Source organism: Trichomycterus rosablanca, chromosome 7 (assembly GCF_030014385.1).
Source record: "Trichomycterus rosablanca isolate fTriRos1 chromosome 7, fTriRos1.hap1, whole genome shotgun sequence".
Lineage (NCBI taxonomy): Eukaryota > Metazoa > Chordata > Actinopteri > Siluriformes > Trichomycteridae > Trichomycterus > Trichomycterus rosablanca.
The window spans coordinates 37,330,801-37,349,277 of NC_085994.1; the positions used below are offsets into that span (position 1 = coordinate 37,330,801).

At 40.5% G+C, this 18,477-nt stretch overlaps 1 protein-coding gene across 1 annotated transcript in view; it reads left to right on the forward strand.

Annotated features, from left to right (window-relative positions):
- The first annotated feature begins 3,524 nt into the window (after nucleotides 1-3,524).
- slc23a2 (solute carrier family 23 member 2) overlaps nucleotides 3,525-18,477 on the forward strand; it is a 28,745-nt gene continuing 13,792 nt past the window's right edge. The window contains exons 1-3 of the mRNA XM_062999372.1: nucleotides 3,525-3,714; nucleotides 16,133-16,365; nucleotides 18,013-18,111. Coding sequence (XP_062855442.1) covers nucleotides 16,261-16,365; nucleotides 18,013-18,111 — 204 coding nt within the window. The 5' untranslated portion in view covers nucleotides 3,525-3,714; nucleotides 16,133-16,260. The remainder of the gene's footprint in view (nucleotides 3,715-16,132; nucleotides 16,366-18,012; nucleotides 18,112-18,477) is intronic.

The window sequence follows — 18,477 nt, forward strand, 5'->3', positions numbered from 1 at the left end:
AAACTAACACCTCCATCACTTAAGTCTACCAGTAAAAGTAACATCTACATGATTGCTTGGGCCGAAGGTCTCTCCACAGATCATCCCATTTACTTTTTTTTATCCATTTATCCAAAGCACCTTTTAGTACTGGGACAGTATATTGTCTAACAATTGAGGGTTAAGGACCTTGCTTAAGGGCTCAACAGTGGCAACCTGGCAGTGATGGGGCTTGAACCAGTGACCGATTACTAGTCCAGTACCTTAACTTCTAACCTCAAGGCTACACATCCAGTTAAGTGATGCACACACCTGCCTGTCCACATGATGTGAAAGTAAATGTAATTCAGTACACCAGGCCACATTGTTCTATTGCTCCATGGTCCAGTTGTGATGATCACATGCCCATTGTAGGCACTTTTGGCTGTGTACAAGGGACAGCATGGGAACTCTGGTCTGAGTTCAAGCTGGGATACACTGTGTATTCTGACTCCTTTTTATCATAACCAGTATTAACTTTTTGAGCAATATTTGCTACAGTAGCTCTTCTGTAAAATCAGACCAGACAGACTAGCCTTTGCTCCTCAACTTGGAAGTATGACCCTGTTGCTGGTCCATCAGTGGTCCTTTCTGGGACCACTTTTGGTAGCCACTGCATGATTTAGAGGCTAATCTGGCCCTAAATATTTATGTCAATTTTCATGCCTCCAACACATTAACTTCAAGAACTGACTGTCCACTTGGTGTCTAATACATCACGGCTTTATAACCAGTGTTATTCTCTTCACCTGACAGTGGTTTTAATGTTGTGGCTGATCAGTGTACAGTGCTAGAGAGAATACAGACAGGCTTCTTGGTGGTATGTACACACTCCAGAATTCTAACTATTGTTTTGGAAGAATTTTGGTTCTCTGTAATTATGCAGTAGATGTTCTGAAGAAGCTGAGAGCCTCACATTGATAAACGCAGTTCTGCTAATGTAACGGTTCATTTAGTGCTGTTACGCTGATCCAGTCTGTTTACCAGAGCTTAGCTGAAGTCATTTAACTCCACCCTGTCTCTACAGTCATCACTTCTGTCCTTCATCCAGTCTATGCAGTTCTACTCTCTCCTCAGCTTCAATCTCCTCAAATATTTTCATTTAGCTTTGTAACAAAATGTTCTACACATTCACACAGTATTTCTACTTAAGTCCTTAATTTGTTTTTTAAATACTTATTAATGTACATGCAGGATAAATGTGACCACAACATCAAAGTCTGATCTGTTTTAGCGTGTATCAGACTGATCACTCATAATGTAGCATAAGACAGAGACCATGAACCATGCAGGAAAAGCTGACATCAAGTAAAAAAAGACCAGAAATGTTCAAGCCCAAATAAAAACAGATGACCTTGATATATTTTACGTATGTGTAATGCTGCAAATTAGGGTTATTATGGATTTACTATAGACTTTAGAAACAAAACATGATATTACATGAGCTTTTAAATAAGTAAGTGTCTCCATAAATAAATAACCTTAAGCAGCAACGACTGCGATTAAACATAATTACATGAATATGATTCAGAATAAATTATTCATTCAGTCATTCATTGTCTGTTTTACCACCTCTTTTGATCATGGTCACAGTGGGTCTAATTCATTGGGCAAAAGGTAAGAAACACCCCGGACAGGTCACTGGTCCATCACAGGGCAGACACACACATTTCTAGTAGCTCCCTTTGGCCTGACTCCAAAGGGAGAATTCGAAGGAAACCCTAAATTCTCACCCTGTTTGCTGTCAGGCAAGTTTGCTACCCAAGCTTTTGAATAATTTCCTGTACATGTTCAGTCTTTTACTTGGGTTTACTACACCCAGAGGCTGAGGGAACATTAGCACAGTTTGGATGTGTAGAGAAAATGAGAGTAGACCTTCAGTGTAGATCCTTAAGTGAGGCTCTTAACTTTTTGGCCACAAAAATTCTGTATCCTTACTGAATCTGGAGTCTTAATGCACTTAACTAACAGACAGAGTTCCAAAGAATGCAAAATTATTATATTGTACACCTGTATGTAATATTATTAAAGCTTTCCTCTGCTGTCCTCTGTCTTATCTGACCAGTATAATTCATATTATTTATGGTTTACCACTGTGATGCACTTATCCTTTCATTATGTGTTAAATGTATTTACCCACTATTACAGTGTCATAACTCACGATGTGGTCATTCTAAAATAGCTTTTGATGTCATGTCTGTTGTTTTCAAAGTATAAAAGGGTAACATGTTTTTAATAGAAATTCTATGTGTATTAATATGAAGTTACTCTTCTTTTGCTGCTACAACAGTTTTTGCACTTCAAACATTGTCTTACAGTGAGTGTTCCAGTTGGTATTAATGTACAGATATACAAAAAGTATAAAAAGGGAATGAGGAATATAAATATTTAAAATTTGGATTCATTATTATAAAGTCCAATATGTACAGGTATTGTACAATATATGAATTATTTATAGTGTGTATGCAGGTGTGGTGGATATAATGTAATAGCATAAAATATTAATTATATTTTATAATATATTAATAACAAAATTACATCATATAATAAATTCCTCCAGGTACCTCAGTTTCCTCCCAACTTCCAAAAGCATGCAGTAGTTGTGCTGGTTGAGCTTGGCTGCTTTACAGTACCCTAGATGTAAGTACGTAAATACATAACAGTGCGATGCCCTGCGATGGACTGGTGGCTATTACAGGCCTTATTACTGCCTTGCACCGGATCCACCACGACTCTGATCATTTTACATTTACATTTTACATTTTCAGCATTTAGCAGACGCCTTTATCCAAAGCGACTTACATTACAGTATACAGTCTGAGCAATTGAAGGTTAAGGGCCTTGCTCAAGGGCCCAACAGCTGCAACCTGGCAGTGGTGGGGCTTGAACCAGCAACCTTTGGATTACTAGTCCTTTACCCTAACCACTAGGCTACGGCTTGCCTACTATGAATCAATAACTGAAGAGAAATGATTATATTATGTATGTTGTATGTTGAATGCTCTAGTTTATTATATAGTTCAAGTTCATCATTATGTAATTACAATTAAGCAACAAAAGACGGTTAAGTAATAATGCAGTAGCGGGTACACACCACTAGGCGGAGTACAGAGGCATCATGCGCTCAACTAAGAGGCTGTGTCCTAAATCTCAAACATCTTAAAAACTGCGTGGGTGTCTTCAATAACAAGTTATTGACTTCATTGTTTTATATTATATGTAAAATAAAAGTTGTACAATTCTTATCAAACGTTCTTTTTTAATTATCTGTATAAATCAAAGGACAAATAGCATCCGATTATACTTTTCACTTGGTAGGGAGTAGGGAGCAGTGTATGATTATGATTTGACACTCACCCCTAGACTGTGACATGCCACGAGCGTCATGAAGACCTAGCGATCCGACTGGCTGGTACTGTCTGACGCAAGGGAAACGTCAAAAGTCCAGCTGGATGTGCGCATGCGCAGAGTTTATCTAACCGTCGCTTTTGTAGCGGTGTGAGTGAGTGAGTGTGTGGAACCAGATCTGAGCAGATGAGCGTGTGTGTGTTCCGTGGAGGCGTTTAATCACTGGAAATCATCTCATCTGAGTTCGTATCAGCGAGAAGATTCACATTTACACACCATTAATGAGAAGCAGCGGTGAGAAGCAGATTCAAGTACAATAAGTTGGCTTCACTTTCCTCTCCCACACAGGTGAGTTTCATATTAACCGTCTTTTAACGGTCACCAGCTCTCATTGATCAGCATCTACTTCTCTATAATGTTATTTTGTAATAAACATCTGTAATACAGCTGTTCCCGTGAGCTCATGTTGATGTGATGGTACGGCAGGCCTGTAGTTGTGAGGCCGGAATGCTCCTGGATCAGTGGGATGCTGTCACCTCTCAGGGGTGGGCGGTATATCGAACATATATCGCGGTGCTTCCTGTATTGTGATTTTTAAGCTTGTTCCAGCAGTAACAGTAGTTCCACATTTGACCATTTTAATTAATACTGAGCATTGTATCAGTCAGTACAAGTGTACCATTTTATCTGTATCAGTATTTGCACATGGCAAACAATAATGTATATATCTGCTACACTTATATACTCTTTATTCTCATTCATTACCCGGAGTTTGCATGTTCTCCCCGTGTCTGCGTGGGTTTACTCCGGGAGCTCCGGTTTCCTCCCACAGTCCAAAGACGTGCAAGTGAGGTGAATTGGAGATACTAAATTGTCCATGACTGTGTTTGATATAAACTTGTGAACCGATGAATCTTGTGTGATGAGTAACTACCGTTCCTGTCATGAATGTAACCAAGGTACATTCAAACAAACATTCATTACTCAGCCACTTTACTCACCTTTCATTAGTAATTATATACTATAGACCAGCGGCCCCCAACCTTTTTTGCCCCACGGACCGGTTTCATATAAGATATAATTTCATGGACCAGCAGGGGCGGGGGGATTTAAAATAGAATAACTGTACTACTCACAAACGAGCTTTTTTTGGCTGCAACGAGATGCTGCTCCCACCTAGGTGTAGTGTTTTCATTGATGATGTAGCGATCTCTAATTATTTCTTCTTTCTGTGCGGCCCAGTAATAAATGGTAATAAAAATCTAACTTATACTTTGTTTACCCATAAGGATGTGTACAAAGATGTTCCATAAAGTGTGTGTTTCAATCATAAAGTCACAGAAAAAGAAATTTCACTGTTCATGTTCTTACTGGTCTATACGAAGTTTTGATTTTAACTGTCGACTATCGGGGCTGTGCTGGGAACTGTCCTCACAGATCTGCGTGATGTCAAGCAGGAAAGAGAAGAACAAACCAGAAGGTTTTTGGTTATATTACTGATCCTTGGTTCATCGACCTTCTGGCATTAAGCTGGAGTGGAGTCTCTATTCATTCTGTGACTTCGGCTCTCATGTGACATTTCTCTGGGTACTTTGGAATAAGTGGTAGGATTAGTAGGTGGTGTAGCGCAGTGGTGGCTCAGCGGTTCAGGTACTGGACTTTCTACTGAGAGTTGCTGGTTCAGACTCCACCACTGCCAAGTGTTGGGTAAAAGTGCCTGCTGATGGCCTGCAATGGATTTACAACCTGTGGATGTCAGAAGATGCAAACGTAAACAATAAGCGATAATAAGGAACTATTAGAAAGAGAAGGTACTTTTTTGTTATTGATCACTGTGTGTTTTGTGTTCACTGTAGATGTGTGTGTGTGTGTGTGTGTAGGTTTTAACCTTGTGTGGCAGAGATGAATATTGATTGAACGATTTCTTGATGCTGTGTGACGTTCAGAAGTCTGAGAGTTATTAGATAGTGTTGTTGGAACAAACATCTCTACTAGAAACAAAGATAACAGACCTTTACAGGACTAACAGGACTACAATATCATGCATGTGTTCAGTTTTAAGCCTGTAATTTTAATTATCTGTGTATTTCTGTTTCTCCGGCTGCTTCTGTATTTAACAAGGCTCGCGTCAGCAAATCAGTTTTGTAATAATCTAGGCATAGAATACTGAAACATATTTTAGCTGCAGGCTTTTTCTCTCACATGATTGGCATCGCGCCCTTTCCTGCAACGTTACTTATGCCTTATAGGGAGAATACATTTGAATAGAAAACACTTTGGATGATGGTAATATTGGAGTCTATAGGCTTTCTTGTTCTTGTTAGCTATCTTAGCCTTGTAACTAGAGATGGGACGATCGATCGGCTATGAATCGGTATCGGCCGATTTTTAATCAAAATATGCTATCGGCCGATATTTCCTAAAAGTAGCCGATCCGATCGTGTGATATATAAAGATCATGTTAAGTTAACAGCTCAGTGGATTGATCCAGACGCCAACCATCACATCACCATTCATCAACCATCGTACAGAAACCACAGTGAAAGCTCTTCATGACCTAAAATAACATCATTAACGTTGTGCATCATACATACGATGTAATTTTGCTGATTGTAATATTTACTTTAAAAAGATAATTCAACCCGGTCACATCTGAGTCGATTCTATCAGCACGTTATATAAACTCCTGGTTCACTTTGGTAAATCGTAAGCGGTTCTTACTTGTGATGTAGATGAGAACAGAAAACGTTACAGAGCCAATCAGAGGCAAAAGTTTATTCATTAGCAAATTCGTTAGTTCAGGATCATCTGCTGAACTTTTAGCTCCTTAGACGGAACGAGTCTGACGGTCGGTTACAGATCTGTGGTAATAGCAGTTTAATGAAGCTTTTTAATGAAGCTTTTTAATGTAAGAGAGTCACACAAAATGTTCTGTAGTAGTTGGTGTTTATTTAAAACCACGACATTTAATTAATAACAGTAAACACGGAGAGATAACTGAGAAGAGAAACTTACGCTTGGCGAAAAATGAATCGACTCATGAATCAATGAATCACTTATAGCGATACTGTGAACAAAGCGTATCTTCTAAGGGCACACACACACACAAACACACACACGCACGCGCTGCTCCGGTTTATCTTCACTGTGAGGCTCTTTTTAAGTTTATTTATTTTATTTACTGCTCAACCCCCCCTCCCCCCGATCGCAATCGGCTATCGGCCGATGTCCCTGAAAGGAGATCGCAGATCGGAATCGGTGCCAAAAACCCCGATCGGCACATCTCTACTCGTAACTGATGTGAAAAACTCAATTCTGCTCTTATGGAAAGTTTTGTGTTTTTATTTTTGCTCTTTGGACGGAATAAGGAACTGAATGTTGCGTTTCATGTACAAATGAAATTATTGCGTGCGCTGCAGACCGCGGAGCTCCAGCTGTTCATCATGAATGAGCATCAGCTGTGTTCAGTTTTTAATCATTCATCAATACTCATCAATGCTGGCAGTAACAGGGTTAGGGGTAAATGTAGGGATTTTTGTCATTATTAAAAAGATTTCTTATTGTTTTTAGCAATTTAAAATATTTGTGATTATTTTTGTGCTTTTAAGAAGAATCTACTGGGCGTAGATTTACTGGCTTCATTTATGCAGTAACATACCACAGACAGGACGCTAATCCACTGAGGGGCCAGATGTAGCCAATTCTGTCTGTATGTAGACACTCAACCAGCCAACAGTGCCCTATAGGGATTCAAACCCTGGTTTCCAGCGGTAGTCGGCTAGCGTAATATCCCCTACAGTCTTGGTAAAGGGGAGCATGGTCACTGTTGCTGTTCGTCCCTCAGATGGAGATGTTTCCTCCATGCCTGTCAGAAAGGGTGCAGATTTTATCACTGATCGTTAGTGTCGCTATTGTATTTGCTGTTGCTTCTTTTCTCATTGGTCCTGCTGAAGAAGCTGAGGTACCTGTCAGTAAATGACATTTGGTGTCTGTACCCTCAGTACTAAAAATGGAACCATGACCTTACATGATGACCTGCCCATGCAGCCCATCCTAGTGGGGACAGAATCTGTGTGGAAGGTCTTGTGTTTTCATGTGCTTGTTTTATTTGTGGTTAGAATAAAAATATTACCTTGGGTGAAATGCACCCAAACATCAACGTTAAACCAAGAACACACCAAGGACATTCAAAGACCAAGTCATACGCACAAGGTGCAGAATCGGCCACACCAAAATAACCCAAAAACACCTAATAAAAGGAGAACCCCCCCCCCCCCCCCCCCCCCACCTGTGAAATCTGTCAAACACCTGTAACGATAAAGCACATCCTAATAGAATAGAATGCCCCAAATACACCAAGGAAAGATAACAAGTACAAATGCCTGAAACCATAAAAGAAATTCCTACACAGGACAATGCAAGAACAGGTTAACCATAAAAATATCAAATGCCCCAGAATATAAAGACAAGATAAAATAAACAGACAGAAACGTAATACCTGTCTTGTTATTAATTGACACGTATGTGTTAAACATGGCGTTAAAACCCAAATAAATAAATAAATGAATAAATAAATTAATTCCCCTGACACTTTCCCTGTAGTTAAATTATGTCATTTATTTTTTAAATCTTCCATAAACTAACTATGAAACCGAACTCTTCCCAACTTGGCACTGGCTGCCTGGGCAGACGCTCTCCAGCACCCTGGTATCACTTCACTGCACACGTACGGCTCCGGTGCTTCTCCGTTTCAGACCGGCGGTGCAATCTAATAAAATCAGTGTTAGTGAAGCTGGTGTTCAGTGGCTCGCTCTGACTCAGGATTATCGTCTGTGTGATTTCCCTGTGACTCTGACTCGTCCTGATACTATCAGACACCTGAACGTTCTGTGTGACGCCTCACGTAATTGAGAGTGATCCTTACTGAACAGTGGAGCTGTGATTCCACTTCTAGGAAACCGCGTTGTCTGAATGGTCGTGAGTCACTTAGCAATTCATTCTTTATTTACACTTTTCCTTAAAGGCATGTGGGATTTAATTTGTGTGCTGTCAAGGCGTGTTACCTTTTTGAATTGTGACCGCATTGTGTTTGCTTGTTGCTACTGTGCATTTTCTATAGTTTGTTTCATTGTCGGTGATCATGTGACTTTGTGTGTTTGTTCTGAAAATTATACCTTATATTTCAAGATTAACAAGCTATTGATTGACCAGGCGCCTACACAGACACTTGGCTGTGTCTTTGGGAGTGGGATGGTCGAGCTGTGGTTCTTTATTGCTGCTTTGATTACTGCTTCTGTTGCTTCATTTCTGCTTCAATTGTGGGAATTTGTGCCTGTTGCATTAGTAAGAACAGGCACAGACGTTGGATGAGAACATTTCCAAAACTATAGGCATCAATATGGGCCCCTGCCTACCTACCCCCCGCCCTTCTGGCTATAACAGCCTCTACCCTTCTGGAAGGGTTTGCACAAGATTTGAGCATGTCTGTGGGAATTTGTGTCTGTTGCATTTGTAAGGTCAAACACCAATGTTAGATGAGAATTTCCAAATCCAGGGGATTTCATCTCTTTGACTCCTCCCTATTTGTGTCATTTATTGCAAACCTCATCTTCAGTTTATTATACTCGCGCTGCTCATCGTATTTCACTGAAGGTTCCTAAAACGAACACCATTTCATCATTTCAAGTGGCTGCAGCCACAGACTGGAACAAACTGCATGAAACTCTAAGGCTGGATACATTTATTTCTAAGACATCTTTTAAAAAACAAATTACAGTTTTGTAATCTTAAGAGATACATGCAGCTGTATGACAAATTGATTCTTCTTTTATGCTGTTGCTGGGTGGTTCGACTATGTGTTGTGTATTGTATTGTGATAATTGTTGTTTGTTTTCAATGTCTTATGTAAATTTGTTTGTATGATTGTTCCTCGAGAGGCTTTGCCTTTTGCCAGGCCGCCATTGTAAATAAGAAGCAGTTCTTAATGACTTGCCTGGTTAAATAAAGGTTAAATAAAATAAAAAAATAATTTGGCCCCTGTCTACCTACCCCCTGCCCTTCTGGCTATAACAGCCTCTACCCTTTTGGAAGGGTTTGCATAAGAATTTGTGCATGTTGCATTTGTAAGCACAGACACCGTTGTTGGATGAGTAGATTTCCAAAACCATAGGTGTTAATGTGGGCCATTGCTTGCCTACAGCCTCTACCCTGCTGGAAATGTTTGCACAAGGTTTAAGTGTTACTGTGGGAATTTGTGCATGTTTCATTTTTGTAAGCTTGAGCACAGATGTTGGATGAAAAGAATTCCAAAACTATAGGCATCAATATGGGCCCCTGCCTACCTACCCCCCGCCCTTCTGGCTATAACAGCCTCTACCCTTCTGGAAGGGTTTGCACAAGATTTGAGCATGTCTGTGGGAATTTGTGTCCATTGCTTCTGGGCTATCAATCAAATAATGTCAACTCATTAAAAACACTGACCCACATAATGATTAAAGTTTCATAACGGAATCAGAATTGATCCTGAAAATTGGCTGTAATCAGTGCAGTTCTGGTTAAAGTTTGAAGTTCTAATAAAAGTTTATTTGCAGGTCTGGTTTCTGAGGGTCATGTTGTGTAATCGTACCTTTATTACCCTGCGCTCAGCTGGTCTTGTAAAAGAATTTACTGCCAACCCATAAGATGAAAGAAATTCCAGTGTCAGCTTTAGTCCTTTTATCTGAATATATATTTGTGCTGGACGTCTCATTTTCTACTTGTCACAACCCTGCTGTCTCATTTTCTTCCGGCTCACCTAATTGTTTTCATATTACATAACTCGTCTCTGACGGCGAGGAACCGAGGTCGGTGTGAGAGCTGCTCACACTGCTGCTTTGCTAAAAACCTGGTACTTTTGAAGACATCATGCTGGATTTTACTGACTACAGTGAAATTAAGCTAAGTACTGTCTGCGTGACCGGGTTAATGAACTTTTTCAGCTTCCATAAAATCACAAAATTAAATAATCACTGGTTTTGATCTTTCCAGCCGTGCTAAAACAAAGCTGTGCACACTGGAGTGGGTTCTGTTTGCCATGTCTAACATTAAAATGGCATTTAATTAAAAATAATCAGTAATTATGGGTTTCATCAAAGCAATTCATTTGGATCTTGTTTACCAAATTTGTCATGTTTAACCAATCATATTCCCTGTTGTACTTCCACCAAATGAATTTCTAGCCTGAATCTAGGGTTAGGGTTACCAAAGCCGTCAGTCTTACTGAGCATCTTCTTGCTCTTGTTTTTTAATATCTTTTATTTGTTCTTGTTTTCCCCCTTTTCACCCATATTTAGTTATAGTCAATTGGAATTTATCTCTTCTTTTATCTCGTCGCTACTGCTACCACCTTGGCTGAGGCCGTCACGCGGCCCCTCCGACATGCACTAGCCACCAATCGCTTCTTTTCACCTGCTAGGGGCGGGGTCTTACAGAGAACAGAACTCCATGCAGAGAGCCACTCACTGCCATCCATGATCTGTTGCTCCCCGTGCAGGTGCCTCGACCGGTCAGCAGGACATGGAACCCTGTTTTAGCCATCATCCCTCCCCTTATAGACACACAGCCAATCATGTCGTGTGCTGATAGCAGAGCTGAACTCGAGAACTTGAGAGCTCAGCACTGGTGGGCTAGCGTTTTACCACTGCGCCACCCGAGCGCCTGTCTTGGTGTTTTTTTTGTTATTTAATGTACACGCAATCACACTCAGCATCAGTTATGTTCACCTTCATGTTTGAGGTCAGAAGCAGCCTGTTTATTGTTTTAACTGCACAATTGGATCTTACTGGAGGTCCAGATCGGTCATTATTGTTTTGCACTGTGCTCAGGGTATCATGGCGCTAATTATTTTATTTTTTCTTGGTTAAAACTTGTGGGGCAAATACTGGTTAGGATGAGAGGTGACCCCCATGTGGCAAGTCTGCCCAACCATGCTAGTAATACAGCATATTCTCCTGCAATGAGTGAAATGAGAAAACGTTTCTCTACCGCAGACCAAACAAGAGACATGTTTGAAATTTTGAAAAGTTGCACCTAATAAAGTTCTGGGATTCCTATACAGATGTAACAAATGTAAAACGCCTCATGTAGAAACTAAACGCTGGACCAGCACTTCACAAGGCAGGTCGAATATGTTGCTGTTAAGTACATTTATGTAAATAGATTTTTTTGCATGTCATGTAAATAGACGTCAGTACTAACATGACGTAAAATGATGCTAATGATGCTGGTTTATTTCTTGGTAGGACACACCGACTCCTTTTGTGCCATTCTCTTACCCACTGCAGACTTAACACGTCTGAACATGTCACACTAAACAACCAGATGTGAGTTTAGAAACGTGCACTCGACAGGCTGCAGGTTTTGTCATGTGCTCTTCACACATTGATCGCTTGAAATCCTTTTTACCCGGAGGAGTGTTTCGTCCTGTGTAGGTCAAACGGGGACAAGATGCACCGGGGCATTTCAGGTCAGACTGTACCATGATCAGTTTACACTAGCATTTGAGAAACAGAAAAGAAACGTTATACTGATACAGATGTTCTGGAGCTAAAACACTGATAATTAGAGATGGGACGATCGATCGGCTACGAATCGGTATCGGACGATTTTTAATCAAAATAGGCGATCGGCGATATTTCCTAAAAGTAGCCGATCCGATCGTGTGATATATAAAGACCATGTTAAGTTAACAGCTCAGTGGATTGATCCAGACTTTGAGCTACGAAGCTCCAACCATCACATCACCATTCATCAACAATCGTACAGAAACCATCGTGAAAGCTCTTACGATGTAATTTTGCTGATTGTAATATTTACTTTAAAAAGATAATTCAACCCGGTCACATCTGAGTCGATTCTATCAGCACGTTATATAAACTCCTGGTTCACTTTGGTAAATCGTAAGCGGTTCTTACTTGTGATGTAGATGAGAACAGAAAACGTTACAGAGCCAATCCGAGGCAAAAGTTTATTCATTACCAAATTCGTTATTTCAGGATCATCTGCTGAACTTTTAGAAAACTTTTAGCTCCTTAGACAGAACGAGTCTGACTCGGTTACAGATCTGTGGTAATAGCAGTTTAATGAAGCTTTTTAATGAAGCTTTTTAATGTAAGAGAGTCACACAAAATGTTCTGTAGTAGCTGGTGTTTATTTAAAACCACGACATTTAATTAATAACAGTAAACACGGAGAGATAACTGAGAAGAGAAACTTACGCTTCACATAAAAACGAATCGACTCATGAATCAATGAATCACTTATAGCGATACTGTGAACAAACTGTATCTTCTAAAGGCACAAACACACACACGCGCGCGCTGCTCCGGTTTATCTTTACTGTGAGGCTCTTTTTAAGTTTATTTACTGCTAATCCCCCCCCCCCCCCCCATCCCCGATCGGAATCGGCTATCGATGTCCCTGAAAGGAGATCGGAATCGGTGCCAAAAACCCCGATCGGTCCATCTCTACTGATAATGGTATTGGAATTAATGTAATGTCTCTTTTTTTTTATTGCTCCTGTATTTAGGGGTTGTTGCAGTGGTTTCCAACCATTCTATTATTTTTATCTACTGGGCATAAGATGGGAGTGGCCTGACACTACTAACAAATTGTCGTTCATTTCTTTCTACTGAAGTTGCTTTGCATGTTCTCCACTTTCAGTCCTCTTTATCTAATTGCAAAGCTGCGTTCATCAAGCTTAGTTCAGTTTAATCACATTCTCCATCACACACTCTCTCACTGGTACACCACCACAGCAAGTTATCTGGTTAAACCTGATTTAAGTCTCGTTTACTTGAATTAGCCGGCTCTTCCTGAACATGTGATGTGATTTCAGCAGCTGAAAAGGGCAAGAAAAGATTGAAAGGTTGTTTTGAGGATTTTGGATGTTGCTTGCAGGCTGGTGTCCTGAAGTGAAGCTGTTACGAGCTGCAGCTTCTGATGAAACAACAACAGATATTTAAGTGAATCCCAGTTTAACGATAACCGAACAATAATATGTAGTCACTATTTGCAGCTATAACAGGATCCACTCTTCTAGGAAGTCTATTTTTATCTCTTATATACTTCTTTATCGTAATAATCTTCTGTTGGTGTTTTACCTGAGTTTCGATCGACACATGCTTAATAGATAATGTTTTTGTTATCAAGGGAGAAGAAAACAAACGGTTGACGATGGCTGGTGTGTGTTAATTGTTAAATTTGTATTAATGTTTAGAACAGTGTTTCCCAACCACTGTGCCGCGGCACATAAGTGTGCCATGAGAAATCATCAGGTGTGCCGTGGAAGATTATCCAATTTCACCTGATTGGTACTTTAAGGCATATTACCTGCAGCGTTGTCTCACTCGCAGCATGACTGTTCTTTCGTATTTCTTCTTCGTCTTCTTCTATTTTACTGGCGGTTGGCAACCCACTTAATTGGAGCAAGAAGTTATACTGCCCTCTAGTGGAATAGAATGTAATTGTTCTGCCTGTCACTACACGCCGCTCGCTTAGAGTCTAAGAAATACGAAGAAGAAAACGAAGCTATTTCTTCAGTTCTGCTCCCTTTCTCCACAACCTATCTGTGCGAGGTGGGCTTTTCAAGCATGACTGCGATAAAGACGAAAAAAAGAGAGAGACTCAGAGCTGTTGAGGAAGATCTTCGTGTGTGTCTTTCTTCAATTCCTGCAAGAATATCAGCTTTGTGTTCAACTAAACAGGCCCAGGTTTCACACTGAGTAAGTAAATTGAGTAAATTGAGACTAGATTTTCATTATATTTCAATAAATTTACTTTTGTTTGGTGGTGTCCCTTTTTTCTAATGTGAAATATGTGCCGTGGCTCAAAAAGGTTGGGAAACACTGGTTTAGAATATATAATAAAGGTTTTTATGACATCGCCCAGAATAAGTTTGAGTCTATGTCCCGTGTGTGTGTGTGTCTTTCCATGTGTTACCCTGTGTGTCTCACCGTGGTGTTGGTCCTCGTGTGTTTTTCTCTGTGTGTGTCTCATTGTGTGTCTGTGTGTGTCTATATGTGTGTGCCTCTCCGTGTGTTACCCTCTGTGTGTGTGTCCGTGTGTGTCGCTGTGTGTCTGTCAGTGTGCGAGTGGTAGTTCAGCAGTTAAGCTACTGGACTAGCAATCAGAAGGCTGCTGGTTTAAGCCCCACCACAGTCAAATTACCTTTATGTGTGTGTGGGTGTGTTTCCCAGTGTGTGTGTGTGTGTGACCCATTATATAACCTTTATAACCCTGTATATAACCCTTTAGCAGTGCTGTGTGTGAATAGACTGCTAGCTGTATGAGTTGTATAAGCCAAGTGTACAGACGTAGCCTCGGCGTTGAAGTCGACCTTGACTGTAGAGTGGCGCTGCTCCAACTTTCAACTTCCTTCCATCATTCAGTTTTGTGGCCTTGAACAGCGTCTCTTCAGATCTGTATAAACTGGCTCATTTTTGTTTCACACACACACACACACACACACACACACACACACGTTTTGTACACACCCTGTTGTACTATGGCAGATAAAATTACATGCTTAGACAGTCTCATACACACACACACACTTGTTCTCAGGCTTCTCAATATTTAAAGGTGAGATTAGGTACAGACATCTTCATCTATACCTTTAATAGTGTTCAGCCTCCTAAACTCATTTTATACTTAATTGTGTCTTTGCAAGGTCAATCAGTATGGTAGAACTAGATAAGGGATCGAATTATAAAGAAGCAGAGATCTGGAGAAGGATACGAGAACATCTAAAATGCACTTGGGCTCATGTTCCTTTCAAACTGTCCCTGAGCTTATTGCTATTTATCCAGAGCACTTCCAGGTGTTTTGGATATGATTACAGACGTGCTGATAAGAGAAAGCAGAAAGCATACCTTGGTATCCGTGTTGACCTGATCTAGATTCAGAAGGTGTGTTTTTAGTTTGTGGGAGAATGCCAGATCCTAACTGGGTCAGATATTTGAAACGTGGGAAATGTGGACCTTGTCCAGAATGCTCTGTTATGTCAGTACAGAGGTCAGAGGTCTGCACTGTGGGGTGCAAGCTTAGGTTGCAGCAGTGGGGTGGATTTTGGATACATCTATGCATCGAGGGTGGTCGGTTACGCTCGGGAGGAAAAGGTTATGAAAGCGCATAGAAGAAGTAAACAGGACGTGACGGGGCAAAAAAAATGAAAACACTCAGCTTCTGACAAAGCATACTGGTGTTCTAGTATTTTTCCTCACTTAAGCCTTTGCCAGCACTTTCACTTTCCTACATCTCGGTTTTTCACTACCTTCATTCCACTCATTAACTTCTCCATTTATCCTGGCCAGATCTTCTCGGCCTCGGGCGGTTTAAATTGATTGACCAGACACCGGTTAAAATTGCCCTTAATAACCTGGCTGACTGAACTTTTGCCCAGAAGTGATTCAGCTAAATCTGGTTTTCTTAATTAATCCACACAAGCGGTCTCGTCTGATTCAAACTGCCATAATCAACAAATGTCCTTGTAAAGCTGACTGTACATTCAATTATACTTTCTTTCTTTATGGCATGGCTGATAGACTTGTGTTGGATGACTCCCCGCATGCTTCTCATATGAATACTGTTATAGTGAATGAGCACTACATACACTTTAAGCACAAAAGTATTGAGACACCTGACCATGATCTTCTAGAACATCCTATTCCAAAACCTTAAAATCCCTGTATTACATGCATCCCTAAAATGATGCCCGTTTTTTCCCCAGATGAGCTGGCTGGCCGGGCGCTGGACCATGTGACTGCAGAGGGCAGAACAGACGAGTCTCTTTCAGAGCCAGAGAGCCGGTGGAGGAAAAGTGTGGAGGCGCAGAACGAGCAGGTGGTGAGCGGAGGAATGGGCGTGGGGAAGAACTCCACCTGCAAATCCATGGACTCCACAGCGCAGCCAAGCAAATATGAAGAGGAGAACGAACACAGTGCCGACTTCTACCCCATCCACGTACGTTTCTCAGCCTGCGTGGCTAACATTGCACCCAGATATGGTACCAACTATGGAAGTTCAGAGCTTACTGACCTGGGATAATGATGTGGTGTGTCTGTGGTCTGGCGTGTGAGGTGTGTCTGTGTTCAGTGGACGTCTGGGAACAGTCTGTCCTAAAGTCACCTGCAGACAGATGATCTAAACAAATTAGCATTTCAAAGCTTTTTCCTCAGTTTTACATACTCAAATAAGGAGCACCCAGGACAGTCTGTACCTTCCTGCCAAAACCAGGTTCTGATGCAGGCACAGTGAGTTGTACTGGTTACAGAGTGTGCACATTTCAATATTAGTGTATTTAAAAAATAAAGACAACATATAAATGTATTGATTCACAACTGATTCACAATACTGATTCACAATACTGATCCACAATACTGATCCACTGATTCACAACTGATTCACAACTGATTCACAACTGATTCACAATACTGATTTATAGTTTCTTACTGATTCACAATACTGAGCCATAGTTTCTTACTGATTCACAACTGATTCACAATACTGATTTATAGTTTCTTACTGATTCACAACTGATTCACAATACTGAGCCATAGTTTCTTACTGATTCACAACTGATTCACAATACTGAGCCATAGTTTCTTACTGATTCACAACTGATTCACAATACTGATTTATAGTTTCTTACTGATTCACAACTGATTCACAATACTGAGCCATAGTTTCTTACTGATTCAAAAAACTGATTCCATAGTTTCTTACTGATTCACAACTGATTCACAATACTGATCCATAGTTTTTTTTACTGATTCACAACTGATTCAAAAAACTGATCCATAGTTTTTACTGCTCCACAATACTGATCCATAGTTTTTTTTACTGATTCATAACTGATTCACAATACTGATTTATAGTTTCTTACTGATTCACAACTGATTCACAACTGATTCACAATACTGAGCCATAGTTTTTTTTTTTTTACTGATTCACAACTGATTCACAATAGTGAGCCATAGTTTTTTTTTTTTACTGATTCACAATACTGATCCATAGTTTCTTACTGATTCACAACTGATTCACAATACTGATCCATAGTTTTTTGTTTTTTTACTAATTCACAACTGATTCACAATAGTGAGCCATAGTTTCTTACTGATTCACAACTGATTCACAATACTGATTCACAATACTGATCCATAGTTTCTTACTGATTCACAACTGATTCACAATACTGATTCACAATACTGATCCATAGTTTGCAGTACCCATGTGTTTCAGGTGATGTTCAGGGTCTCAAATTTCTCTTCAGTGCAGTGTATCACTCTATAGGCCAGCCTTGCTTAACCACTGTGTCATCTGGTTTTGTCAGGGATGCCTTCCAAAACATTTTTGCCATTGTTAACAGAAAAAGGAATTAAAATTTCAAAAATCATGTCAATCTTGCATTTCTTACATGTTCGTTTCTCAATGTTTGTGTTCCACCGTGTTGCATTGTCAGCGCTGGGTCAGCGTATGACTACGTAAAGGCTGACGTAAACAGAGTGTGCTGTTTACTGGACCCTCAAACGATTAGATAAGTGCAGAGATACATGTACTGGGTTATTAGTGTGCATCTGTGCTCAGTGACTACGTGTGTGTGTTTGACAGGTGGTGGTTAATGGAGTGTCACTGACCGCTGGAGACCAGGACATGGAGGACACTGAGCTCATGGCCATGTACACTAAAGAGCGACAAGCTGCTGATAAAGTGAGCTAACCCTCACCCTCCTTCTCCTTTTGTGTTTTTCTTCTTTGTCTTGTCGAGGTTGTGCTCACGTTCCCCTTTTATCCTCATCATTACCCCTCCTCCTCTGCTGACTCCTTATTGCTGGCCTCCAGTCATTGTGACTCTGCACTTTTACTGACGCGCTTAAGCAGGAGAAGGAAAAAGAGAAAAAATGAGAGAGAAAGAGGAGGCAGTGAGATGAATCATGGCTGACAGATCATGTGAACACAGCATTGCTCGTTCTCTCCCCCTCTACACCTGTTTCTGTTTTTACTCTGAAGTGTCGCTCCACTCCACTCAGCAGTTTCTGTTCATCGTTCGCTTTCTGTACACGTGTGTGCTTTCCTG